This window comes from Stylophora pistillata, chromosome 3 (assembly GCF_964205215.1).
Source record: "Stylophora pistillata chromosome 3, jaStyPist1.2, whole genome shotgun sequence".
Lineage (NCBI taxonomy): Eukaryota > Metazoa > Cnidaria > Anthozoa > Scleractinia > Pocilloporidae > Stylophora > Stylophora pistillata.
The window spans coordinates 15,242,501-15,270,494 of NC_142521.1; the positions used below are offsets into that span (position 1 = coordinate 15,242,501).

At 40.6% G+C, this 27,994-nt stretch overlaps 1 protein-coding gene and 1 pseudogene across 1 annotated transcript in view; both read left to right on the forward strand.

Moving 5' to 3' along the window:
* The window catches only part of LOC111318973 (uncharacterized), a 43,528-nt gene that overhangs the window by 417 nt on the left and 15,117 nt on the right, over positions 1–27,994 (forward strand). Inside the window, exons 2-4 of the mRNA XM_088753834.1 lie at positions 34–135; positions 470–535; positions 1,106–1,358. Coding sequence (XP_088609960.1) covers positions 34–135; positions 470–535; positions 1,106–1,358 — 421 coding nt within the window. The remainder of the gene's footprint in view (positions 1–33; positions 136–469; positions 536–1,105; positions 1,359–27,994) is intronic.
* Positions 4,598–8,616, forward strand: LOC148734696 (uncharacterized; annotated as a pseudogene).

Genomic DNA, 27,994 nt, shown 5'->3' on the forward strand with positions numbered 1-27,994 from the left:
TGTTAATAATGGCTTTCTCCTTAATATCCTCAGGTATCGCAGATGCTTCTGCAGCTGTATCGTCTCATTCTGCCGTCTCTGCCACTAGTCAAGCTACTCAAACGATGGACTTTACAAGTGAAAAACTGCACACAGGTAGAGCTCAGTACAGTAACACACCCTATCCTATTTGACGAGCCGTTCTGCTCACACGGCTGAAAGAACATGATCATTTTCAAGGCAAAGCAGTTGTTGTTGTCAGTTATTTACAAGGCTGCTCGAGATAAAGTAAAACCTGATAACGTTACACACACGTTACAACAATTAACTATTAAATTTGGTGTATTGGTCAATTATTGTAATGACAAAAGAAACTTTACCAAAACGGCACTCATGCCAGTGAGTTATCCAGATCATCAACAAAGTTAAGATACATGTTGAAATGCGAACCAAGATAACAAGCAGTGAAAGTGTTGGTTATCTTTTTCAGAACACTGTAGGTACGAAGGCCAAGGAAAGGTGACTTCGGAAACTTGTCATAGCAAGGTGTCTGTTGGTAAGTTGTTATTCATATACAAATCTTCATTCATTCATTTATTTGCTTACTGACATATCTATCAAATTAATTTATTTAAGCACCTGTCTGCTTCAGTTTTGTAAAAAGCAAAAGATTCCCAATTTTTTAGTGAAGAAGGCTGGGTTTGTTTGGACGGAAGTTGAGATTTAAGATTCGCCGGACCCCGGACTGCGCAAAAGCCACGCAAAATTTTATCTGGACTTTACCTCTCTTTTTCGGTACGCTTTCTATATGAACTTTTAAAACTACTCGTTAAAGATTGAATAACGCCATCCCACAATTGTCAGCTCAGCACCTTAAGAGAGCCCTATCAAGCTTACTCTTAGTTTAGATTGTTGCTCTTAATTTAGATTGCTAGCCTTATGGGTAGAGACACTTGCACAACTCTTTACCAAGATTTCGAGAAAATAAGTTGCCTACAACTGTATATATTAAGTTTTTATAGCCTAAACGTCTTTCTTGCTTTAGATCGGTATGTATTTGGTACGTTTGCCATATGTGAATTTGTGGGGGAAAGATAGAAACCATATTCGTAAATCTCCATTTCAGAGATCTCCAGTTTTGAGTCAGACATCACATTTTTTGCCAAACGACACGATCCGGACACAAGGCAATGGTTCTTTGATGATTTTAACGCTTGGTTCCGTGATCCAGGAGACTCTCGAGCTTATGTTCTACTTGGCGACCCAGGAGTCGGTAAAAGTGTCATAGCCGGAGCCCTGGCACAGCGAATGAGAGAGACTGGACAGTTAGGTGCAGCATACTTTTGCCGTCACGACGATGGTACCAGAAACGATCCCAGGTATCTCCTTGGAACTGTTGCCCATCAATTGTGTGCTTGTAATGATAAGTACAAAGAAATCGTAGGGGGAGAGGATGGGGTAAAAATGCTGCTAGGTAATTCTAAACTCGGCGTAAGGGAACTGTTTACAAAACTGCTACATGAACCGTTAAGTGAGAGTAGGCCTTGCCATCAGAAATTTTTAGTCATTATTGACGCCTTGGATGAGACAGACTACAAGTCCAGGGAAGATTTTCTTGATCTTATTCAACACCGTTTCCCCCTGCTGCCCGAATGGCTTGTGTTCTTCGTCACCAGTCGCCCTGAATATTCTGTTCAACCCAGACTGGAGGGATACAAGCCCTGTATTAAAATTTGCGCCGGTAACAGCGAGCAGCAGGAATTTTATCAGCAGCATAAGCAAGATATCCAAAACTTTTTGAAAAAGAGGATTGATTTCTCTTGTATTACTATCTCGGTCGACGATGTCTCCCAAAAATGTGACGGATTGTTCTTGTACGCACATTACATCGTGAAAGAATTGAAAGAAGTTATTGTCCCTGGTAAGAAAATCATTGATTTAAACGATCTTTTCCCGGGAGACATTAAGGAATTTTTTCGAAAGAATTTTCGACGCGTCTATGTTAACGTAGGAGAGAATATCTTCAAGAAGCTGTTCGGATGTGCCGTCGTAGCCCCATCTCCGCTTCCTGTCTCGGTTATTTCGTTCCTCCTAACCAAGGAAAACTCAAGTCTTGAAGAGCAACAAGTGATCGATGCTGTATCGCAATTTTTGGTAATACGAACTTCTGATCATACTCTAAGTTTCTTGCACAATCTGATCCCAGCCTGGTTGACAAACGACACTAAGGCTCCACGCAAATTATTCATCAGTAAGAAGACTGCAGGTGAGTATCTTAAAAAAGTCGTTGTTGAAATTCTCTCCTCAATTGTCCAAGAATCATCATCACCTTGCACATCCATTGACGCTAAGCTGGAGGATTATGTGATACGCGTGTCGGTTTGCTTCTTGTGTCACTTTGGAGGAAAAGATTGGCTGGAACTAGTGTTTACATGTTTGACAAATTATCATTTCGTAGAGAGGAGATTGCGCTCGGGAAAAATCGAGATATATCGTCTGGTTCAAGATTTGAAGCGTGTTAGCGGCTGCCTGAATGGCGATGACGAAAAGAAACAAGATCTCCTTCAAGATGTTGCGCAGGTACTTTTATCAAATACTTTTATTCTTGCCGAATGCCCACAACTTTTGCACTCCTGTTTACGAAAGGCCTCCAACGCCGTTCAAGAAACTTTTCTGCTTAACAAATTGCCAGTCCCTAGGTTAGAATGCACGGTTTTTGCTTTCCCACACCCTGCAATCACTGATATGAATTGTTTTGCCGCATCATCTGATGAGAGGACAATTGTTGGGGCAGCGGGTCGGACAGTTATGTTTTTCGATGCACGTACAGCAGGAGGAGTAAATGGCCCTTTCGAGATAAGCAAACAGAGCATTGACAATATCAGTCACTTGGAGTATTCTCCTGACAACCAGTTCATTTTTTTTGGTCGGCTTGATAAGTGGTTCTCTGTTGAGCGAAAATGTATTGAGGATTTTCTTCAGTTTAATGGGAATGCAACGGTTTACCGGTGGGGCTTCCTTACTCGTGATGGAGAGTCCATTGTAGTTAAAAGAAACGTAGAGAATTTTGCATGCCATTGGTCAGAAAATGCTTGTCTTTGCAACTTACTTGCTCTTTGGGCTGTTAAGGAGATTGAAGTGAGCCGTGACGATGTTATGAATCTTCATGAGGAATTAGCAGTTGAAGGACCAATGAACTGCCTGCTAAAATGTCTCTCATACAAGAAATACCCAGCTGAGACTCATGTGGGGCCAAAATCTCTGCTAGAAGGGTGCCATTTTTGCAAAAAATTAAGTTCACTTGTAGACAAAGGGTACCAAGAGGCGTCCCTAATAGCGGTTCGTCAAAAAATCCTAGAGATATACCCATTTATTTTCCAATGCCAGATTTGGGATCTTAAGATGGGAAGGCCTGTGTTGGAACGTGCGTTTATTTCGAATGATCAGTTAGAGCCGTTTACTTACATCTGTCATGTCTCGTATTTTGTAAACAGATGGGCAATGGAGATAGCGTTCTCTGATTTTTCAGTTTGTAACATTGCCATAATAACAGCAATTCGATACCTAGAGGGAAGTTTGGGCCACAGACTTCAGTGGGAACCACCAGTAGATTTAAAGCCACCAGGGATTCCACACCTCAGTGTAGAACGTACCGTAAAAGTGGAGGAGTTACTTGAGAATCTGCTGGAGAGATACATGGTTCTGGGGTTGACTGGAGAGCTAAGGCGGAAAGTGAACGTTAACCTTGAAACTGTATTGAAACGAATCAAGGAGCTTGAGGATTCAGGAAACCTCCAGAAACAGAGAGACCTGGAGCAAGAAGAAGAGCTAGAGCACAATCTAATACAGGAGCTAAAGAGTACATTAATGCTAATACAGAGAAGACATGTAAGAAATGATGAAGGGGAAGAACTAGAGATGTTACAAAGGAGTTATTTAAAAAAAATGATTGCGCTGAAGAAAATGCGAAGGATGAAGCTTGAGCGGACAAGTGGAACTGAACTAGAGTACAATTTGAAGGATGAGATAGTTTTCCTACTACGTTCGAAGAGGATTTTGAATCTCGATGTGGTGTTTATACGAGAATGTATCGCGCAGCGCTTGGAACCAAAGTTAAAGGAAGAGCTGGAGATGTTAATTGAACGAGAGCGCGTGCTGGAGCATGAATTGATTGGGAGAAACCAGGGTATCGAAATTGACCAACAGGAATTGAATCTAAAACAAGGGCTGAAGTTGCCAGTTGATCAAGTGCATAAATTGCAGAATAGGTTAGCTTGTTTAGAAGAACTAGAACGGATTCTCGAGAGACACCGAGGACAGGAGCTCGATCAAGAGGATTCGAATTTGAAACAGAAGATGAAGTTCCTACCTGAACGAGAGAGCGGGTCACAACACGAAATGGAGGCCAGAGATTACCAATTGCTGAAGTTTGTAATCGACCAAGAACCTAGATGGAAGGGACAGCTGCAGGAGCGCGAAGAGAGCCCATTTGCTTCTCTACATAAACTCCACCCAGTTGCTTTTCCACATGAACGCGACCGTGAGTTCGAGAAATTAGGGTCCTTTAAACATGAGCATGAGCTGACAAGTACTGAATATGGGTGGTTGAGGCAGCGATTCCATGAGCTCATACAGCCTGAAGTAAATCCAACAACTGAGGAGGAGCTTGAGGGTTTACTTACGAAAGAGCAAGAGCTCTTGAGAAGGGAAATCGGAGAAAAAGCTTGAGACCTCAAACAAGAGAAAGCAAAAGCTCATACATCAGATGGAGACGGAACTAAATAGAAAGAGATACCATGAGGTCAAAGGTGCGAAACGTTGGACGGCATGGGTGGAGAATGAGCTTATGCTTAAAGGTAGAGAAAATTGGATGATGAAAAAATGCCGCAGGCTTAGGCTGAATCTGTTGGCAAAAAAATTAAAAAAGCAACTAGAGCAAGTGCTTAATCATGAGTGGTATCGATCCCGAGAACTATCTTATAGCTTGGAGAGGCTAGAGTATAAGGACATTGGAGTATGGGAGCCGTATCTCAGAGTACTGAAGGAAGAAAAGATGGAGATGGACCCTCATTTGGTGAGAGAATTCCAACACGGATCATTTGAGTGTGAGGATTGCACAAAGTTTTCAGAATGGCCTCACGATGTCGAGAGTATCGTCAACGGACATATTCTCATATGCCATTCACCAGGAGGAAAATGGGTTCTAGAGGCCGATGGTTTTCGAAACAAACATATTTTGCGAAGAAGAAATCGAGAGCTCTCGTGTGACCATGAAACGCCACAACGTGATATTGAAAAATTCACGCGCTTCTCATTTACAAAGGATGACTCCTATTTCGTTTATTTGACCAATAATGGTTTTCTGCACGCTTTGTCTCTCGAGACAGGTGCAGTTTTAGCCAGTGTGCCCAACAATAACATTATCTATTTCACAAGGCAGATGCCACACGCGTGTGGCTATTTCTTTTGCAGCGATACAGAGGAAAAAGCAATCCTTCTTTCGGATTTATTCAGCCCTTTCAAGTTTATTCCGGCATCACCAGTAGAGTTGGCTGTGGTGGAAAAAACGATCGCAGCAGTCTTTTACTCAACTAATAAAGTTTTAGCTGTTGATTCTGATTTGAAGGTTTCCTTTTGGCAGACCCTTGAAGCTAAAGATGGCTTCAGCTTCATTTCCCAGTTTCTTCTCGACACGTCTGGCTTACCAGTGAAGAATTATGCGCTTTCTCCAAATGGAAAGCATATTGCCATTCACCAAGGAAGCAAGTTAATGCTATATACTTTTACAGATTGTAGCCTTTCGGAGACTGACACAGTATTCACCGAAGAATTTGGTTCCACGCTCTCGTCCCTTACATTTTCAGGCGACAGTGCCTCACTTCTCCTTTGTATCCAGGTTTTTCGAAACTTTACGCGTGGCGATGTTTGGGACGTTGTGGGGAAGTTCGCGTCGAGTAGTGTGAAGTCACAGAAGTTGGTTGCTGTTGAATGTTGTTCCCTTTCATCTGACAAGCAAGAGGTTATTCTATGCGGTCAGTATCAGATTGAGATTTGGAAATATGGCGAAAGCTCTTGTCACTTATTGACCACAATCCATGTAGAAAACATTTACCACTCTCTTAGGTTCAGTCAATGTATTGTTTCGTCAGACAACCAGCTTCTAGTTTGTTGCATCGGGAATACAATTCTTACCTATCGTCGCAATGCATCAAATGTCAACTCCTCCAAGAGAGTCCTCCACGCCATCTCGGTAAAATAGAGTTTTGTCAGTTTCTTAAGGAAAATCGTTATCTCATTTCGTATGGTATCGATGGCATGGTTTTCCTCTGGGATACAAGTGGACAAGAGGACAGATGTAAAGCGGTTGGATTCACAAAGATTCCACTGGACACAGTCGTATGTATGGCAGTGTCACCGGATGAAGAGAAAATTGTTTGCTATTCGTCCACCAATTTGATGTGCTTGGTAAAACTCTGCAACCTGAAAAGCCCTTCCCAGTAGTGGATACGGCGTGATCGAGTGGTTCAGGGCATGGATGACGGAAATTAGTAAATAGTTGCTCAAAACATCGAAATCCGCATCGACCTACTTTCACATGTGCCATCATCAAGGATCCGAGACATTCGTGAGATAGGATTAAAGGACTATTGAAAATGAATCTCCAATAACGAAATTCAGAGCAATATTGAACTAATGAAAACATTGATCGTTGTCTGAGCGGAGATCTTTCACCATGTCCAACGTAAGAATGACTGAAGGTTCCCTTTAAACGTCTGCGCAAATTTAGTGTTTAAACAAGAAACGTAAAAAGTTTTGGTTAAGTGTTGTTTTTCGACATAAAACAGTATAGGTCCCGATTGTCCCTGCCGTTGTAAGGGTTAAAATTGTGGAACCCTTTCGTGCGATGTTTTATGATTTACAATTTCGCACAACTTCCAAAACGTTGCGATAGCCTTTTAACTGTGTCACTCAAGTCATGGAGGTGATGATCTTTTCAATGAACTATTAATAGGGTAACATTCAGAAAATTCCAAAAGAGGGCCCGTAAAATCGTAGAGACAGCGCTGCTGTCCCGTTAGGAAACAAAAGATCTTAGGTCACGAAAGAATTAAAAACCTTACAAGAAAGACTACAACAGGAATTTTAAGGTTCAACAACACGCAAAGAACACATTCTTGAAGGGCAGCTTGATGTTACTGGTGAAAAGTTCAAAGTAAATTTCTCTTGGACTCGAATTTGGTCTTTAGCACCCAAAGGCACTTACTTTGTTCCAAGTTTTTGAAGACTCATACAGGCGTTTTCCATGTTAACGAAATAGGTTTAGAGTCTGTATCAATCGGATGTAGTTCCCTTCAAGACATTTAAAGGGTTAATTTTACTACTTTAAGTTGTTTTTGAGTTAGATAAATGTAAGTGAACAGTTCCCAATAGGATATAGAATCCAATTTCTATTGTCAACAAGACACTGGAAAACGTTTCCAATGATGATTTTGCAATATTAAGCAAGCGAAAAAAGTTAAGAGTTTGTAAGTTCTGTTTTTAAATATCTTTCTAGGTTGACCATGATATTACGCCCTATTAAAAAAAAAAAACTAAAAGAAACGGTAAAACGAAGTATGAGATCTGTTGGAAACTTAGTGCTAATTACTGAAACATGATATGATATAATTGCAGAGTATTCATTGGCTGAGTCAAATTGATTTACGCACCGTTAGTATCGGATCTGAACCAGAAGGCCCTTGTACGATATTTTGTAGTGTGTTTCGATCTTAAAGTCCTTTCAATCACGCCGGTTTGTTTTGTGATGGTAGATAGCCAGATGGGGAATTTGAGCTTCGCGGGTTATTTACCATCTCTAAACCAGCGTGCGTAAGTGGAATGAGGTAACTTACTAGGTAGTCTGCTCGGAACGGCATATATGTGAGATATATTTTCCGTAGTATAAGCGTTATGATATCAAAGTGCCCTGGAATAGTATTCGTTAGGTCTCGAGTTACATGGTGAAATGAATTTGTAGTATCTACTGCGAGGATCGTGCATCATACGTATCCAATACCGCAATTCAAATATATGAACTTCATATATTCATTGTATCTGATTTATCATCACGGGTTTATTACCAATCAACTTAATGGCCTGCTCCCAGTTAGCTTGTTAGCTCAATTGGTAGAGCGCTGCACTGGTATCGCAGAAGTCACTGGTTCGAATCCCGTACAGGCCTGATTTTTTTCAGGTCTGATTTTCGCTATTGCATAAATAGCGCTCTCTACTGCGAGGATCGTGCATCATACGTATCTAATACCGCAGTTCAAATATATGAACTTCATATATTCATTGTATCTGATCTCAACTTTTGATAGTTGGCGCGCATGCGCAGTTCATGTGCCGTAATTTGTTTCTTTATTTGATTTTTACCTGAGCAATTCTGAAAAGTCTACTTTACATACTAGCAATGAAACAAATGTTTTCGAAGGTAATATTACGAGATACATTAACTATGGACTTAGATAGTCTTTATGTTGTATACTTTTTTATAAATCATGTACTTCATGACAGAATGCTTTCTTAGGAGTATACTACTCAATTTCCAGGTTGCAGTAGGTTCATGGCAGAAGTAAAAGTTGCCTTACTAGCAAATTTGTCTCAGTTATATTTGTCTCTTTAAAAGTTCCACGGCGTAACCTTCAATTTTTGTTATTGTTTTTTTCATGATTTCAAAGCTCCTTCATCTATATATATTTTCCTGCTGATATTGATTGGGAAGGTTTCCTTTTTTGGACATTATTCGTGATACTTACATAACTAAGAATCATGAGCAGAGAAAAATTGAACACTGCACTCCTTTCATTTCCTTCCCAAAATCGAATCTTCCACTTTCCCCTTCAGGCACTTCCTTCTGCTATATCCGTGTTCGAAGACAATTCTGACGAGATAATCATTAGACCACAGAACACTCCTTCATGGCGCCCAAGTCGCAAATGGAGATCGATGATCAGGGGCTGGGGGACTGCATCTGCAGTCGCAATCAAGGCACTAGAACACCCGACTGGCCTGCCCAACCCGCAACCCAGCCACGAGTCCCCCGCGCCGGGGCGCCCCCCTTAACTCTCTTGACTCCACGTACAAAAGATGCGAAAATTTTGATACATTTGGTTCACCCTAAATTGGCAAAGTTGTGTACTCGGCGCGATGGATTGCGTCTTTCTCCTCAGGCGAGGAATCGACTGCAGACCGTGGCAAGTTTTTTTTTCTTTTCCTCTTTTTCTCTCCCTTTTTTTTTCTTTTATCAAAAATATATTTATTATTATGTTATCTTTTTTCGGAATGTCACCTTTTCATTAGTAGAAATTGGCATTCGAGATGACAATTACTGAAACACAGCGTTTGTCTTTTTCTTTCCCGCTTTTGAAAAATGGGGAGGTTTTAATCATTTCAGAGTACAGTTCATCGATAATGTGTTTTTTGGCGAAGGAGTATTCAAAGTCCGGATCAACAAGGTTTAAAACAAGGCCTATGACTGCCGAAATGTAGAACGGCTTGTCACCCCCAAAAGTACGTTTACTCTAGCGCGTCGTATCGTATGCGCAAAATTTGTTTAATACTTGGTTGTGATTTTGACTTCAATATGTTTTTCATCCATCTTTGAAATTTTCTGGTACCATACTCTAGCGCGTCGTATCGTATGTGCAAAATTTTTTTAATACTTGGTTGTGATTTTGACTTCAATATGCTTTTCATCCATCTGTGAAATTTTCTGGTACCAGATGTTAGCTCTCGGTTAAATACACGTTACTCTTCCACAGATTTAAAATTTTGACCAGTTCTAAGCTATCAGTTGAGACCCACGCAGGCATTCCAACTAAACATACTAAAACTTAACATGACATGTGGCTGCCACGGGCGACTAACTCTCAGCAAAGACAAACCAAAACAATTTCTAACAGGACTTTACAATATATTCAACTCAATCGGGAAGGAACGGTTAAACTGCAAAGAAAATAACGAGCGAAAACCTATTACAATATAAATTCAGCTAAATACGCTTTAACTTGAACTTGAACTTTACTGTTATTTAGACACGGTAAATCTATCAGATAAATAATAATATCATTACAATCTATTATTACAATTACAATCTACTTTAATCTATATAAACATGATCTAAAATTTAAAAGTGAAATAGAAAAAATAAAGAAATTCTGCTTTACATAGATGCCGTGTGCGTTTTGTCGATTCAGACGAAGAAATAGCGACAACCATTTCGAAAAGATTCAAGTGATTTTGCTTGCCGCAATTCAGGGGAGAAGCTATTCCAGATAACCGCACCGTTATAGCTAAAGCTATTTTTCAGGAAATTGGTGCGGGGCAATGGAACAGCTAGTTTGTTTTCAGAGTTCCTTAGATTATAAGGAGGATCATATTTAGTGAAAAGAGAACCAAGATAGTCGGGCGTAAGACCATGTGGATTTATATTGCGCCGTTTCCATGACGGGATGATCAACTGCATGTATAGATTTATAGACCATGGTGGCCACTTGTATTTGTCGCTGAGTATCTAACCGTCTCCAGTTGAGTTGTTCAAAAAGAGGATCAGCGCTTGTGTCATAACTGGAGAAGGTCAGAATACGGGCAGCCCGGTTTTGCAACTTTTGGAGCTTATTCGAAAGACCCTTGTTACAATGCCCCCAGACCTCGCTGCAGTAATTAAAGTATGGTTGAACTAAGGCATTGAAAACGGACTCAAGTGTGGTTCGGTTAACAAAGGGCCTGCAACGTTTAATTGCTCCAATGCCCTATGCGATTTTCTTGGCTATTTTTCAATGTGCATATTCCATGAAAGGTTTTCGTCTATATGCCCACCCAGAGATTTAACCGAGCTAACTTGTTTAATCATGTCACTACCTATGATTAGTTTAGGGGAAGTATCGTAAGTACCTATCCTTTGCCGCGATCCAATTAACATGAATTCAGTTTTAGATGAATTTAGAGTCAATCTGTTTGCAGTAAGCTATGTATTAACATTGGATAGGTCGTGATTCATAACATCATTGATCATTTCTATGTTGTTACTGGCAAAGGTCAGGTGAGTACCGTCGGCATACATACGTGCAACTGAATTAGACAGGCAATTAGGAAGATCATTTATGTATAAAACAAAAAGCAAAGGTCCTAAAGTTGTTCCTTGCGGAATTCCACAAGTGAGAACTTGACTAATTGAGAGCGAACCATTTACTAAACAATGTTGATTGCGATTATCTAGGTATGACCGAAACCATTTATAAGCGATACCGCGGATACCACATTCGAATAATTTAGACATAAGAATTGTATGGTCAACGGTATCAAAAGCCTTTTTTAGGTCGAGAAAAACAACTGCATTTATACTGCCTTTATCAATGTTGAAGGCCCAATTGTTTGTGGCCTCCAACATGGCAGTAACAATTGAATGGAGCGAACGAAAACCAGATTGCTGGCTGGAAATCAAATTGATTTCAGTGAGATAACCGTAAACCTGGTCGTAAATGATACGCTCAAACACCTTAGCTACTACAGGGACGATAGAAATTGGGCGATAATTGTTTAAGTCGGAGTGATTTCCCTCTTTGAAAAGTGGAATAACCTTTGCGCATTTCCACTCCTGAGGGAAAACACCTGATCTGATGGACTGATTAAAAATTGAACACATAGGATCAGCTATCAGATCGGCGCAATCCCTAAGAAGTCGCGAAGATATCATATCTAAGCCTGTGGCTTTCGATTTACAAAACTTAGACAAAAGTGAGAACACTTTAGAAGGATTAATACATTATAACTCAAAACGTTTGTCAGTTCCCTCAAGGTAATGTAAGTGTGATGGACCATTATAAGAATAAATCTGGCCAGCAAGTTTGGGTCCAATAGAAGAAAAGTGATTGTTGAAGGCATCGGCCAGCTCAGGAGGGCCGTAAATAGAGTTACCGTTGCTTTTGATTTCTTTTATGGAACAATTATTAGTTTTCCTCGACGTGAGCTCATTTACAATCCTCTAGGTCTGGCGCGAATTGCCCTCGTTTTCATCTAATGCCCTTTTATAATAAAGCTCTTTTGCTTTTTTAATTTCGTTATTAACTAGGTTGCGACATTTTTTAAATTGTAGCCAGTCATTAGCATCCTTAGAACGCGATGCTTTCAATTTAAGAATATCTTTGTCATGCATTTGTTTCTTTAAGTAAGGTGTAATCCAAGGTGACTTTGAGGCGCGCACCCGTTTTATATGAAGTGGATCATGCTTTTAGCTTGTTTACACATTCCAGGAATAGTTGTTTCCATGCAGCCCACATTAAATTAGGATCAGAATAGCTTTCGATGCTACTCCAATCCTGTTGACATATATCGTTACGAAAGTAATCAGAGTTAAAATTCTTAAATTTCCTATATCTCAGGGAAGTATGCTTATTCGTTGTCGATTCTATAGAAACTTTACGAAAAGAGTAAACTAAACTGTGATCGCTGATGCCCGTATGTGAGACCCCTGAGCAGACGACCCTATCTAAAGTAATTGTAAAAATTAGATCAATTAGAGTACATGATTTGTCGGTAATTCTAGTATGTTCGGTTATTAACTGGTCAAGGCCGTAAACTTCAGCAATATTAGATAAGATATTTGTACTTTTGTCAAACTTAGGCGCGGCCATATTACAACTCAGATCTCCTAAGACGTAATATTCGATATTTTCTGAGTCTAGTTTTCCAATAAGTTCTTCAAATGGTCTAGAAAGGTCAATTGAAGAATCAGGGGGTCTATACCAGGTCATAACGGCAAAAGGCCTTGATCTGGGCTTCTTGATTTCGACATTCAGACTTTCTCTGTGTTCACATATTAGATCAGAGCGAACAGAATAATTGATTTCGGAACGAATAAAAAAACAAACACTCCCTCCAGACCTACCGTTGGTAGAGCGATCGCTACGAATAGATTCATAACCAGAAATATAGCCTGCAGTGTCGGCGTATTTTGGGCGCACGAGTGCACATTTTCGTATTTGGCCGCCATCTCAGATTTAGTAACTGTGGAGGATTGGGGCGAGGAAATATTTTCCGAGGGAGTATAGGTGTTAAGCGGAAAAATGGGCAACGGGGGAGAGGGAGGGGAAGGAAAAAATACGCCTGCCCGCAAGGCCTGTGATTTCGCAAATTGCCCCATAATTAGCAGCGCTTGACCGCCTTTCCGGAAATGTGCAAGCAGCCAATGAACATCGATTTTTGCTTTTACCGGATGGAAGCCAAAAATTTACTTCCGACAAAAACATTGACACACGTGAATTTGTCAACTTCGTGCGAAACAGAATCGATCGAGCGAGCGAGTATGTGAGTGAAGTTATGTTGGAAAGACGTCCTAACGACAGCTGTAGGATTTGCAAAAGCTCTTTTAAAGTGAAATTTGGAAATATTCCCGGAAAACAAGTGTACTCGTCCTCGGAAAACCTATCGCAGAGGAAGGACAGCCTTGGAGTTGTTTTAGCAGAGGTTTGTAGTCGGATTAGTGTTGTTGCACGATCCTGCAACATATTCTGATCGCGTTTGCAACCCGTGTGGTCGAAACATTCGCAGTCTTGGCCAGTTGTTCGAGTTTTTGTCAAAGTGGGCACGACTCCAACGGTAAACTCCGTATCTAAAAGTACGAAACGCACACTGGCAACTCCGGAGAAAGCGAGCCCTTCATGGAGAAAATCAAAACTTGGTAGAGTTAATTCACCAACAGCCAAGACGCTATCGCCGAAGTCAGCTGGCAAATCAAGAAAATCACTCGCATTTGGTGGAGGAAGTAGTCCTATACCGGTTTCTTCTACTCAAATGGAGGATGTAATGCTGATTAAGCTTAACGTGGATGATTTGCCGCAAACAGGACTTCAGATAAAAGTTGTGTATATGATTCCGTCAGGAACTGTAACTACGAGAGTTCCCGTGACGAACCAACGAAAAACTTGGTCAAAAACATTGCATGCGAAAACCAGCGTGAAGTGTCTAATGCTATCCTTAAACACAAAGAACTTTCCCCAGAAATTAACACTGCAATCCGCAAGGCTGTTTCTAAAGAATTCAGCGATTACCTAAAATGTAATAGTATGTTACTTGCCACAAATCCTGATGAACTAGCCGGGTTTTCGAACAAATTTTGTAAACTAACACCAGCAAGGGATGTCGCCGTCAAACCCATTAAAGACGCTTCCGCCAGCTAATCTTGCACGATGCCGGAGCGGACAGAACACAATCACACACGCAGCTTTCAACGATAATATTTGCTTCACGCGGATCAACAACTGGAAGATGAGGCTTTTACCAAAGCCCGTCGGAAGAACTGCTAGTAAATCCCTTCCATGATCAAGAGAAGAAATGGCTTCCTTTTGTTCCGGGCGTAATACAAGCGACATACCCAGCTCAGAGAGAAATAAAAGCGCTTCTGCGAGATTGGCATCAAAACTTAGCGTATCCGCCAATTTCTCTCCAAATCACTCCCGTCCCCAATCGGGGAACGACCGGAAGAAAAGTACTTTAGATGACAGGCATCAATCCAGTTTCAACCTACCGCACCAATCAGAGGCCCCATTCATCTGGTATACGGGTTTTGCGAAATCACAAACCTTGCGGGCAGGCGTATTTTTCCTTCCCCTCCCTCTCCTCCGCTGCCCATTTTTCCACTTAACACCTACTCCCTCGGCAAATATTTCCTCGCCCCAATCCTCCACAGTTACCAAATCTAAGATGGCGGCCTAATACGAAAATGTGCACTCGTGCGCCCAAAATACGCCGGCACTGCAGGCTACCAGAAATATGAATTTCATTATCGCTTATTGTTTCATCTAATTTAGTTTCATTTATGGCTAAGATATCGATATGTCTGTCGGAAAGCAAAATTTTTAGTTCGTCAATGTGTGCAGAAAGACTATTGATATTTAGCGAGGCCAATTTAAAGCCTCGTTTAGACGGGAGAAATTCGTGAGAGACGATTAGATTTCCAAGGTCGCGATTACGCTCTGAATTAAACGGACGGCGAGTAGGTCAACTACACTCATCTAATTTATTCGCGAAGTTGTTATACATTTTGGCAATACCTGTCTCACCAAGATGAAGTCCTCCTCTATTTAAGTCCGTTGAGTGAATGTCATCGTGGTGTATGAAGTGCCACTGTCGCTGATTGCAGAATTTTCGAAGCCTTTTGTTGACTTCATCAACATCGCCGCTATCTGAGAGGTCCGATCTTGTGACCAGCTCTGATATTAGGGACTTTAAGCAGTCAGGACGGCAACGCCAGGGAAGACGTCGATTAAAATATGAGTTTCTACTTTTAGTTAGAATTTCGAAAATGGCTGCATGTGTTTACCGTCTCATAGGGCGCCAGACCTCGAACTCAACATAACGCATAAAAGTAGCATTGAGTTCCAAATGTAAATTAAAATAATTTGCCGCCGCGGTTTCGCTTCGCAGACGACGCAAATTTTGGTGATTTCACGTTGTTGTTTTGCAAAGGACGGCTAAGAAATGTACAAAGTTTTAAAACGCACGTGCTAGGCTATTGTTCTGCCGATTAGATCTATTGTTTTTCCACGTTCTCGTTGCCGTAGCCGTGGTGGTTTGCTTAAAGTCCCTAGTATTACTTGGGCGTCCGTGGAGCTTTCAATTTCGCTCGCTAGGTCAACGATGTTATCGGCGATTTCGCTTGGGGATAGTTTTCCAAGGTCTGTAGTACCAGCATATAAAATGATCTGGTCCGGCTTCTTGTCCAGTGTTGGTTTCACATAATGTGACATATCACTTGTTGTAGCTCCCGCGAAGGACTTTACAACAACCCGGTGGCCGACTTCTTTCCCTAATTGCCACCCTTGTATGTTTCTGATAATAGAATCGCCAATAATGACGGTGGTCGGCGAGGATCTTTCTTGGGTGTGGTTAAGAGTATTAGAGCTGTTCTGAGAACTCTTGTCTGGCAGCTTTTTCTTGCTCGATTCCTTTGGCGATTCTTCGTTGTTTTGGAAGATTGAGATTTAGATGATCCATTGTTTTGCTTTGTGTCCGCCTTTGTATCCGACCACTTTGTATCCGACACCTTAGGATCAACCGAAGGCGACTCTTTAAAAGCTTCTTTGCTGTCAGGGCGAAAGTTATATAGCTCCTTGCTTAGGAATGATACTACCATCTGTGGGGAATCTCGCTCCTCTTTTGTTTTATCCGCGATTTTCTTCCTGTATCCGTTGTTGATTTTGACACGATTTACAGGTTGACTGTATTTCCCTACTGTCCGTTAATCGAGATCCATACGAGTCTGAGTTTGTTTACCTCATTTTCCAAGCGGTCGTAAAGATCTTTAAGGGATTTATAGCCATCGCATGTGTGACTCTGTTGTTCTGAGCTTCTGCTAGTGTCGTCCAGGTTTATAACAGCCGAAGGCCGAGGTGACGGTTGGTTGACATTCTGGCGGGGATTTGAATTTCACCAGATCCTGACAAAATCGACTCCTTGAGTCTTTTAACCAGCTCAGTTTTCCTGCCAGATTTGGAAAGCTTTCTTTTCTCAAGTTCGTCCCTTAGATCTTTCACCTTCAGGGAGTTGATGGACCGTCCATTTAATGCACTCTTGATAGCAGCCATTTCACTCATTTCACAGGACGAGGAAAGCGAACGCCTAAAACAAAATACACTTAGGAAAACTACAACAAAAATAACGATGGAAACTACGCAATACAAAACTTACATTTGTTACGATGCTGACGAATTACTGCCTAACGGCGAAGAAGCTGCACAACGTGTGATACGGTGAAAGATAGTTGTGGACTTGAGGAGTAAAAATGAACATGCGACGGTGAACAATATGGTTTAAATACATGCTATGTTACGTAACCTTACGAAATAATACAAAGCATAGCGCACGCAAAATTTCTACTGCAAATTATATAGTCTGGGAGCAAGTGTAATGCCGTGGGAATGTCAGGCCGCAAGTAATTCGCTCATCTAGTTGTGTTACTGGGATCCTAAATGACATGAAAAATTTTGGTGGCACCTCTGAAATTAACACCCAGCTGTTTTATTGGGATTTTAAAATATAACGTAGATCTCCAACATGAAATCGAGGTTTTGGAACAAAGACCTCTATAACTTGATACCGTTTAAAGGAAATTGCTCCAAACTTATAGAGACTATGTATCTTAGTTACTGCAATGATATTACATACCACCGAGTTTCTTGACATGGTCACGTGACTAAGCAAACATGAAAACGAGGCTATAAGATAAAAATAGCTATAACCTTTCACTGTTTGAATGAAACTGCTTCAAAACCTAAGATAATATGTACCTTAATTACTTCAAAGATGTTATCGACTACTTTTTTCCCTTTATGGTCACATGACGAAACTAGCATGGAAACGCCCAAATACTGTCTCTGATTTTAATAAAGTTGCCAACTTTGGCAACTGATACGTTCCTAGATGTATAGCGTTATATCAGACCGTTTTACTAATTCCCATTGTCAAATGGCAAAGCTAGTATAAAAAAGAGGTTCTATGTGTAAACCTACAAATTCTATAAAACGTACAGAAACATCAAAAACTGGTTTGGCACTACACATCCTTTCCCGCTAGCGGTCATGAACTACTTAAACTTGAACAATGACTTCTATACTTCGCATAATGTAGTTCAACGGCAAGCTTAGCTATCACTCTCACCACTGTCACCACTCTTGTACTCCATCTCTTCCTCCTCTTCGTCCTCAGCATCAGTTTCTAGCTGATTGTCACACAGATCACCACTATCAGCACAGCTGCGCAGGTTAGTTCATTTTAGTTCAGCTTTCCGGCAGTACGTTGCACCTATTTGTTGAAAATCGAGTCTTGATGCAGCTACACTTCACCAGCTGTATGATGGCTTCTGATGCCAGAAGCAGAGACGTCGTAACTGGTACCCATTTGTCATCCTCCAACTTCCAGCCAAATTTTTCTGGTGACGGAAGCTGTGGTTCAGGCAAGGTATCCAAGTTCCACACTGTTTCCTCACGTGGTTTTTTGTCTCCGGCATGAAGAAATATATCCGCACAAGACAACCTTTCCTAGAGATGAGAATTAAATTTTATTTTCTGCGTCCTAACCGCTGTCTTGATGCTTAAATACAAGACATTCACACTCGCTATGAATAATAATTTTTAGCGCAATCTATAGCTAATTACATGTGAATAAAAGAGTGGTGCGTACTGGGAATAACGATCTAAACAAATATGACTAATTGCAATATGCAATGGCATATTGCAACATCCCCCCTTCTTTTAGATATGATGACATTAGAAGACTTTTGTATAGGATTCTTGTACCAGTGTACTCTGAAATTGAAACATAATTCGCATCCTTGTATGCGTAAAAGTTGAGGTGCTGATCCGAAAACTTGTCACACGCTTACGAACAAAGAAAGAGAACTAATGATATTCGTGATGAAAAGCTATGACAGCTACAATTACCCATACGACACACTACAAATACATTTCTCTTAAACTGTTATAGTGTCCCTGGATTTGTCCAATTAGTCTCGTAGGTGGTTTAATAGTTCTTCGTGGACGAGAAAGCGCAATTCCGACAGGGGTCTTTTCCGACACACACTGTTTAGGCTATGGCTTTGTTGATGGCTGGTCAGCGACATCAGCTGCTGCTGAGCTGGGATGTTTGACATGTCCAGGTCTTGGTGACTTTTGTTCTGTTCCGGGAATTACTAGGGCCTGGTTTAATTCCTCTGGTGTGCTTTCAATCGCTGGACGAATATGGCGACGATTCCTGAAGTACCGGGCACTGGATTCAATCTGTACCTCATATCGCCTCGGCGAATCTCCACTTGGCTGCTGTACTACCGCGGCTTTCTGGAGGGAAACACATTTGAATTGAGCCCACGTGATCCATCCTTGACGCCTCAAACGTAAGCGCACGTAATCGCATTTCTTCACATTGCTGAGAATCAAACGATGGTGGGCTTTTCCATAAACAAACAAGAAAGGTCTTTTATCCGTGGTAAAAGCGTAGACGAAAGCCCAAGATGTGTGATGATCGATTCGATTTTAGCTGAAAAGAAATATTATAGAACACTTTTAACTGAATCATGTTGTATTACTAAACGAAAGCGGATAAACGACGACTGCCAGCAAAAGTGCGGGCAAAGAAATGCGAAGGAATGTTATCACATGTGTATGCCTCTGGAGCCAACGTCTTTATAGTCACGTGACCAGAAACGATCACCTTTGTCGCTAACAGCAACTGTTCCGCACGTCTCCGGAAAAACAGTCTACCTGTTTCGGTAGTAAGTAGAACAAAATCCATGCAAACCCGAAGTACTTTCCTTACTTGATTGAAATGCACTCTTATCTACAAACCTGGTTACTAAATTGCAGTGCGGACTGTCTTGATATTTTTGTTCTTTATTTATCAATTGCCTCCAACTAATACGTTTCCGTGGCCCTTTTTGACGAAGTGATTCTGGCGATATTCTCATCTTTCGTCCATACATTTTATTGTCTTGGGATGATAAGCAAATTCAGTTGTGTGCCCCCTTGCCCCTGATCTTCAGATTTTACCTTACCTTACCTTGAAATGAATTATTAAAGTTCTCGTGCCATAATCCGCAGTTTTAATTATCCGATGCAAAGAGGAAAGCTAGGCATTCTCTTTGATGAGGAATTAACTTGAGCCAGCAAAAATGTGAGAGCCGTTTGAGGTCTTTGAGGTAAGCAAATGCAGATGGTAGGAACTAAGCACTGGACGACACGAAAGGAAAGGTAAAGATTCCTGTGAATTGCACTCTTCTTGCCTGATTTACTAAATTTCTAGACTGACCTATTTTGTTTCAGGTTTGAGGTATTAAAGCGTGGGTGAATAAATTTGCGACCTACCAGAAAAGTATTTTATTTTTTCCCTGTAAAATTCCATTTGGCAGTGATGTCAAGGCCCCCTAAGAGAACCCACGTATGCAATGAGCTTCTAGCCTAGTACGAAACTAGGAAAATTACCAACTTTTTGTGTCCCAAATCGTGCATTTGCCGAGGGCGCTGAGATTACAAACTGATGTTACTGATATACAGTGTTGCTAACCACAGGGGGCCCAAGCGTAATGAGTGTGATTTTGGGGTCTAAAGGTCACTGACGGGAATGCGGCAACATATTTGGATTCCTGACTCGACGAAGACTTGAATGACTACTATTTGGAGCCCGAATGTTTTTGTAATTCAGACTGATGTTCATTTACCTTAACACCCTCTTTAGAGTCGGGCTGAGGGTTACTAGACTTTCCAGAAGTGGATAAATCTCAGAATTTTTAGATTAAAAAAAGTCGGTGTAAGGCACTTCTAGCTACTTGAGAGAATTCAGTCAAAATAAGAGATAGGTTAAACTCCATGTCAGTAAAAAGAAATCGTGCCTTAGTTCATGCCTACCGTAATTTGATTTTTTAAATCCTGTTTTCATTTTAATCGCTTTGAAATCAATCGTGAAGGAGCTCTTGGTAGGCTTAAAATGAATGGAAACGGGGGATAAAAAAAGACAGGGAAAGTTTAGAAGAGAGGCTCTCGTATCGCAGTCGTTTCCCTGACAACAAAAAATCCGCCCTCTGTTGCTTAATTGCTCTTCTGTTCGCTTCCTATGAGGATCGAGAACCTGATCGTGAAGTGAAGCTGTGTAATTACAGTTGGCAAGGATTTGTTTGTGTTGCTGTGTCTGTGAATCACAGATTACTTTCTTTTTGGATGAACTGATTGAATTATAACTAAAAAAATGTCTCAGAATTTGTACATGGAGATAACATTGAAGAGCTCAAAAGATTATACAGAACTCGAGGTTGCAAGGCAGCTTGGTGACTTGGTGGTGTGCTCGAGTTTAATCTTCCCTGACTCCAATTCTGTTCTCTCAAAGTGTTTTTTCCCCTTACTTAAATTTATTTAAACATTTGTCGAGTATAGACTTTTATGTTACATGGCCACTTTACATAGGCTTAATAATTGTAAAAGGGAATGATAAAAATTTATAGTTGTGAATATTTAAAGCTCCATCTATGTTCAATTGCAATGTTTGATTAGGTCGAAGAACATTTTTACGGTTTAAACCAAGAAGTGAATTCCGTGACGCGCTATAAACGCCTGGAAGAATATCGCTACATAATGTGTTTCTATTCTTTTCTATCAATAAGAAGACTTATTATATGGCTGTGTCTCACAAGGACTGGGAACTACCGAATTCACGAATTTCAGTTGATTGGCTGAAATCAATATTGAAAGCGGTCTAGATTTTCCCATCTAGACCGGCATCTAGACCAGTCTAGAAAAAAATGGTATAAGGAATATAAAAAATTGGGACATAAGACACAGCCATATAATAAAAATATTATTAACCGAGCTAGGTCGGTCTGTATGGGAGAATCCTGATCTCGGTCGCTGGTACAGACCTCATTGCGTTCGGTCTGTACTGGCGACCTCGGTCAAGATTCTCCCATACAGACCTCCCGCGCGGTTAATAAGAACTAAATATTTCGTAGCAGTTTAACCTATGTAATTAACCCATTTTGCTGTTAATTTTCGGGAAAGCTTCATGTTTCTGATTGTCTTTATGTCCTTATGTTTTTAAGACAATCGAGCAGAATTTTGTACATTTTTGGAACAAAAATTTGCGGTGAAACTTTTTGCACCTATTGTAGGTTTGTAAAGAGTATTATATGAGGGAAAATGCCATCGCCGGTATTGCTTGTGCAGCAGGTAGTCAAGACATGCACATCAGTGGAGCAAATCTGTTGCTAAAGTTTGTTCTGCGTGCTGAAATGAAGAGTGTATGAACAAAATTATATTGTTTGTGAAGTGCATATTTTTAGATGTTATTTAGTTTTAGCTGTTATTTCTTTTTGTAACAGGACGTACATACGTTACTTATGTGAACCTAAAATGCTCAGTCTGCTATAGAAAGGAAGAGATAGAGAGAAGGCCGTAAGTTAGATAACTCATTGGGTTAACTACGTCACCTTCGTTAAACAAGGAACATTGTATTGTATTGTATTGTATTGTATTGTATTGTATTGTAGTGTAGATCTCTTGATTATTTTTATACAGCTAAAAAATGTCACGAGTTTACAAATAAATTGTCTCTGACAAGGATTCAAGAAATATACCGTCGTGTGTTGTTCCCTGTATGTTATCACGTCTACATTGCAATAAACGTTTTTCAAAAGTTTACAAAAATTCGTCCGTTCATGATTTGAAGAACCTTTCATTTCTTCGAGTCATCCCTGGCTAGTCTTAGCCATCCGAAACCATACTCGAAATAAACAAATGGGTCGTCCGATTTTGTTATCACTCGTTTGATTACAGACCGAATTGGACCCCACTCAGTCCTATTACTATGTACCTTTTGACTGAGTGTGAGGGAATTGAATTGAAACAACACAAAACATAACTTACGATACCAGAAGCGTATAATTCAAATGTTTTGAGTCCTCGTATTTCCTTTCTAACATCAACCCCTCCCTTCCACGTTCGCCACTTAGCACATCAGTGTGGTATATCCCATACGCGAATACAATACTGACGAGGTACTCAAAAATCATTAGACCACGGAACTCACTCACTCATTCACTCATGCCCTTCGCCGGGAGTGAGGCATGGGCCAACAACCTCCGTTTTCCACTTCTCCCTGTCCTGTGCAGTGCGTCGGAGGTCAGACCAGAACCAGTGAGATGCCCGTATCTCTGTCTCTAGGCAGCGTCGCCATGTGTTCCTGGGTCGTCTGACTTTCCTTGTTCCTTGTGGGTTCCAATGTAGTGACTGGTGTTGGATGCAGTCGCCGCGCCTCGTGGTGCGTCCAATCCACCGCGATTTCCTCGGTCTGATTTCCGTCCTCCACTGGGTATTGGTTGGTTGCCCTCCACAGCTCATCGTTTCGGATGACGTTTGGCCAGAAGATCTGGAGGATGGTTCTGAGGCAGCGATTGATGAAGGTCTGCACTCTTTTCATGTTGGACTTAGTGGTGCGCCAGGTTTCAGAGCCGTACAGCAAGACTGCTTTCACATTGGAGTTGAAGATTCGTAGCTTTGTCTTTCGATGGATGCGACTTGACCTCCAGATGTTGCTCAGTTGTTGGAAGGCAGCTCTGGCTTTCCCGATACGTGCCACAATGTCTGCCTCGGTGCCTCCGCTTTCGTCAATAATGCTGCGGAGGTATGTAAAGCTTCTGGTGGTTCAGTTCAAGCGTCTTCATTGTTTAGCAGTATTGGGTCAGCGGATTTAGGATGGATCTTCAAAACTTTATTCTTGTCCCTGTGTATGTGCATCCCAGTCTATTTTGAGAATGAGTTCAGGCGAGTGGTCTTTTCCTGTATTTGGCGTTGAGTGTGTGACATCAGGACAATGTCATCCGCATAGTCAAGGACTTCAAGCTGCTTTGTGAGAGTCCACTGGATTCCAGTTTTCCTCCCCTGAGTGGTGTTAGTCATTATCCAGTCGACAGCAAGAATGAAAAACAGTGGAGATAGCAAACATCCTTGACGGACCAATGTTTTCTTTTCAAAGCTTTCAGTGAGTGAGCCATTGTGAAGCACTTGACATCGCAGATCTTCATAGGACTTGCTGACTACCACGGAACAAACCTGCATTATTATCTCTTTGTTGGGTATTTTGCGGGCTAAAATGGAGGATTTAAGGGGTTAGAATGTATTTCAGCCCGCTGTAATAGACCAGTGATAAGGGAGAATCAAACAGTCGTACGATGAAAGCAGCCAGTATAAATCAAGAAGCCATTTCTATGTTCGCGCCGTTTTCCTGCGGCATTGTGGAAAGAGATCAAAGCAAATTTGCGGCATTACGAGTCATAAAAACGAACAAAGTTTGGCATTCTACACAAAGGATAGGTCAGCCGCACAGCAAAGTGCTCAGTTTATTCAGACATTCTTAGCTTCTGCAAATAACGCCCGTGCTAATTCTGTGGCCGGCTTGTAATTTTTGCGGCTTCAAGCCAAAAGCACTGAATTAGACCAATTATGCCAAACCCTCAGTTTATCAGTTGTATTCGGTTCAACAGCTTTTGCAAATTCTTCTGCAGCTGAATGGCTAGATTTTGCTCATTTCTCGCCAGCTTCGCTTGATGGTATCGTTTTCATTGAATGAAAATCAAAGCCATTGACCTTGTAGACTCTCACATGACCGTTGAATCTGTATTGTCATTTTTTTGTTGCTCTTTTCTCGATGTCCGTCAAAGCAATAATAATAGTAACAGAGTTTTTGTTCTTTGGCATATATATGTTTTAGGCCCTTCTCAGAGACCATTTTGACCCTCGCTTTCCGGCTTGGGCTAAAATCAGTCTTGGTAGGGTACAAGACCTATTTAAACCAACGAACACAATTCTGAAGGTGTAGTCTGATCGTCCGGGTGAGTGTGGTCCTGAGAAGGACTGTTGTCGGTGGCAGTGACTGACGTTTCGACAACCTGTGCGGAAGTCATCATCAGAGTCAAGTGAATGATTGTTGTCAGTTCTATGATTGATATGATTCAGATATGATATGATATGAATGATTGTTGTCAGTTCTACTGACAACAATCATTCACTTGACTCTAATGATGACTTCCGCACAGGTTGTCGAAACGTCAGTCACTGCCACCGACAACAGTCCTTCTCAGGACTACACTCACCCGGACGATCAGACTACACCTTCACATGTTACCCCCGGGTTCAAACCATTTACTGAACACAATTCTATTGTTTCATCAGTGACAAGAGTACGTGTTAATGAACTTTTGAGAATGGGGAAACTGATATCACCTCTGGTAATAACACTATCATCCAAAGTACCTTTCCTTTTGTTCAATTCCTCTAGTGTTCATGTTTGACTGTCAAAATATAATTATATAAGAGAAGGACTGTCACAAATAAAAGTTCATCCTTGCCGACCCGGGTTCTGTCAGTCAAATACTAGCCAGGGCGGGCTAGAAATTGACTAAGGATGGTGAGATGGTGAAACTGTATGGAGTAACCGTGAAAAACTAGAGACAAGTTGCAAGCATAGTACCGACCGGAAAGTCCCGGATATTTTATGTGAAAGAGCAAACTAAAAGCGTTTATGTGAGATATGAAACAACTGAAAAGGTAAATTAAGTATACCATAGAAGTAATAGTGAGTTATATGTAGAGATACAGACATGTTTTACAAAGGCAAGTTAAATCTGAAAGACTGAGTCTTCGCATTAGGTTTAGAGGGGTACAGAACCTGCGCTGAATATATAATAAGAACTGTATTCTTGTAAGTTAAACGATCAATTTTGAAATTACAGTGGCGCACAGGGAAGAAGGTTACAGGAGAATCAGTGAAAGGTTCCGGAAATTCTGCTTTTTTACAAAAAGATCAACTCTCCTAATTGAAAAGAGCAGGAAAATTAACTTTCTGCATTTATTTTCCAATATTGTCCGCTTTTCATCCATTTCTCACTTTATTAAACAAAACTTTGAAGCGCGAAAAAGGTACCTTTTTTTCAATTTGAAGCGATCTCTTCAAAAGCGCGAAAAAGGTACCTTTTTTTGCGGTTTGAAGCGATGTTCTGATAAGTGCGAAAAAGGTACCTTTAAAAATAAACGGCGTTTTCAAACTATATTTGAAAGTCGTTTTAAATTCTACTGATTGACAGATGTCAACCGTTTAGCGCCATTTGTCTTGCTTGAATTGACTGACCCACTAGTCAAGAGACAAATATTGCGGAATATATGGAAAGCAATGTCACTTTAATAAAATCCGTAAGACAATACAAGTTATATATTTACTATTAGAAAGGTTAATGTTCTAGAATTAGTTTTGCTGGTGCTGATAGTAATAGTCCAGCTTACCCATAAACTTTTTTTTAGCGAAGTTTCTTCCTTAAACTGTTTGGCAAATCATTCCAGATTCTTGCTCCGGTAAATGCAAAACTGTTTCTGTAAAAATCTGTGCGACTTTTAGGGAGTGCAAGATTCATTCTGGAAGATCGCAGTCCATAATCATGAAAAGAGGCGCTATGGGTAAACATTTCAGACAGGTACGGAGGAGTAAGACCATTCAGTATTTTAAACATCCAAATGGCTTTTTGACGTTTTCTCATTGTTTCTAATGTTATCCAGCCTAATTTACAGAAAACATCACTAGATCTTTGCAAATAGGAAGCACCAGTTATTATTCGCGCTGCATGGTTTTGGAGCTTTTGCAAATTAACAATCTGTGTTTCACTTATACTATCCCAAACAATGCAACAATATGTAAAGTAAGGCTCAATTATTGACCTGTAAATGTCAATTAGGTTTTCTGTTTTTATGTTTAATGTTCTGTTTATTATATAGATACTGATGAAATCTCCACATAAAAGACAACTTTTTTTATTCGCTTTCGAAACAGTAATTGGGTAATTACGTTGGTAACCATGGCCACACCAATATCCTCACACGTGAAAGATAAAAATAATATCTTCACTGCGCACGGTGAACATATTTTTTAGTAAAAGGAGAAATCCTTTCACTAAAATTTCATCAGTATCTATACAATAAAGGGAGATAGATAGATAGAGAGACAGATACAGAGATAGATAGATAGATAGATAGATAGATAGAGAGATAGATAGATAGATAGATAGATACAAAGATAGATAGATAGATAGATAGATAGATAGATAGATAGGGAGATAGACAGAGAGATAAATAGATGGAGAGATAGAGAGATAGATACAAAGATAGATAGATAGATACAAAGATAGATAGATTGATAGATTGATAGATAGATCAAGATATAGCTTTTTGCCATTAAAAAGCTTTGCTTTTAGATTCTAATTGAGTGCTCACAAACTCTGGCTCTCACAAACTCCCAATCCGCTTAGAAACACAATCAGCCCTTGCTGAAGACAATTTTCATAAAACATCCTATCATCTCTTGCCCAAAGGGAAAATCCCTGGCGACACGCTTGTGAGAGCAGAAATACAATATCGGAAGGCGATAATGCGATGTCACCACAAAATGTAATTTCTGACGTTTGAGTGACATGAGAACAAATTAGTTAGAAATTAATATTCTGACGGCACGTTGAAGAGGTTCACGCAGCATCACGGTAGATTCGGATTACTTAAGCGTTTCGCGGGAAAATTAAGTCATTCTAGGTCGGTCAGTCTTAGGTTTGACCACTTTCTTTTTTCTTATTTAATTTAATTTTGTTTTACAACTCTCTCTAAGCGTACGGCTTAGATAGACAGGGTTGTGCTTTATTTAAAGACTACCTTCAGCATAGGCAACAGAGGGTAAAAATTGGCGATGAGTTTTTCACGTGGGAGCATAATTACAGACGTGTGCCACAGGGAAGTGTCCTAGGACCCTTACTTTTTAACATATTCTTAAATGATATTTTCTATTTTATTACAAAGGTTAAGCTTAATGCATACGCTGATGATCAGCAATTATATAGCTCGGATACGGATCACCTTGCCCAGTATGATAGGATGAATAGTGAACTATCGATTGCTGTCGATTGGTTTTGGAATAACGGTTTTATGGCCAATCCAAGTAAATTTTATTCTCTCATACTCGGAGAAACTGATCTTAATTTTTCATTTATAGTTGATGGGGTGAGAATCGAGCAGCATGATGATATAGATCTACTAGGAATTAACATTGACTCAAAACTTAGTTTTTCGAAGCATGTATCCCATATATGCGATAGGGTCAATAACCAGTCTAGGGTCATTGGTCGTTTTGGAAATCTTCTCTCTCGATCCATACGGTTGCGTTTATACATATATCTTATTACCCAAGCACGAGGGCCATACTGGGAGAATATCGGCCCGAGTTCTTGACAGTACGGACCGAGCGCAGCGAGGTCCGTACAAAAAAGATCGAGGGCCGATATTCTTCCAGTGCGGTCCCGAGCAAGCTTGGTTAAGAAGAGATTTATTATACGACTGAAGTTCAAAGGGACACAAGTGCGGTATCATTCGGGACCATTCGGGACAGTGCCCGGTCCAATACTAAGAGA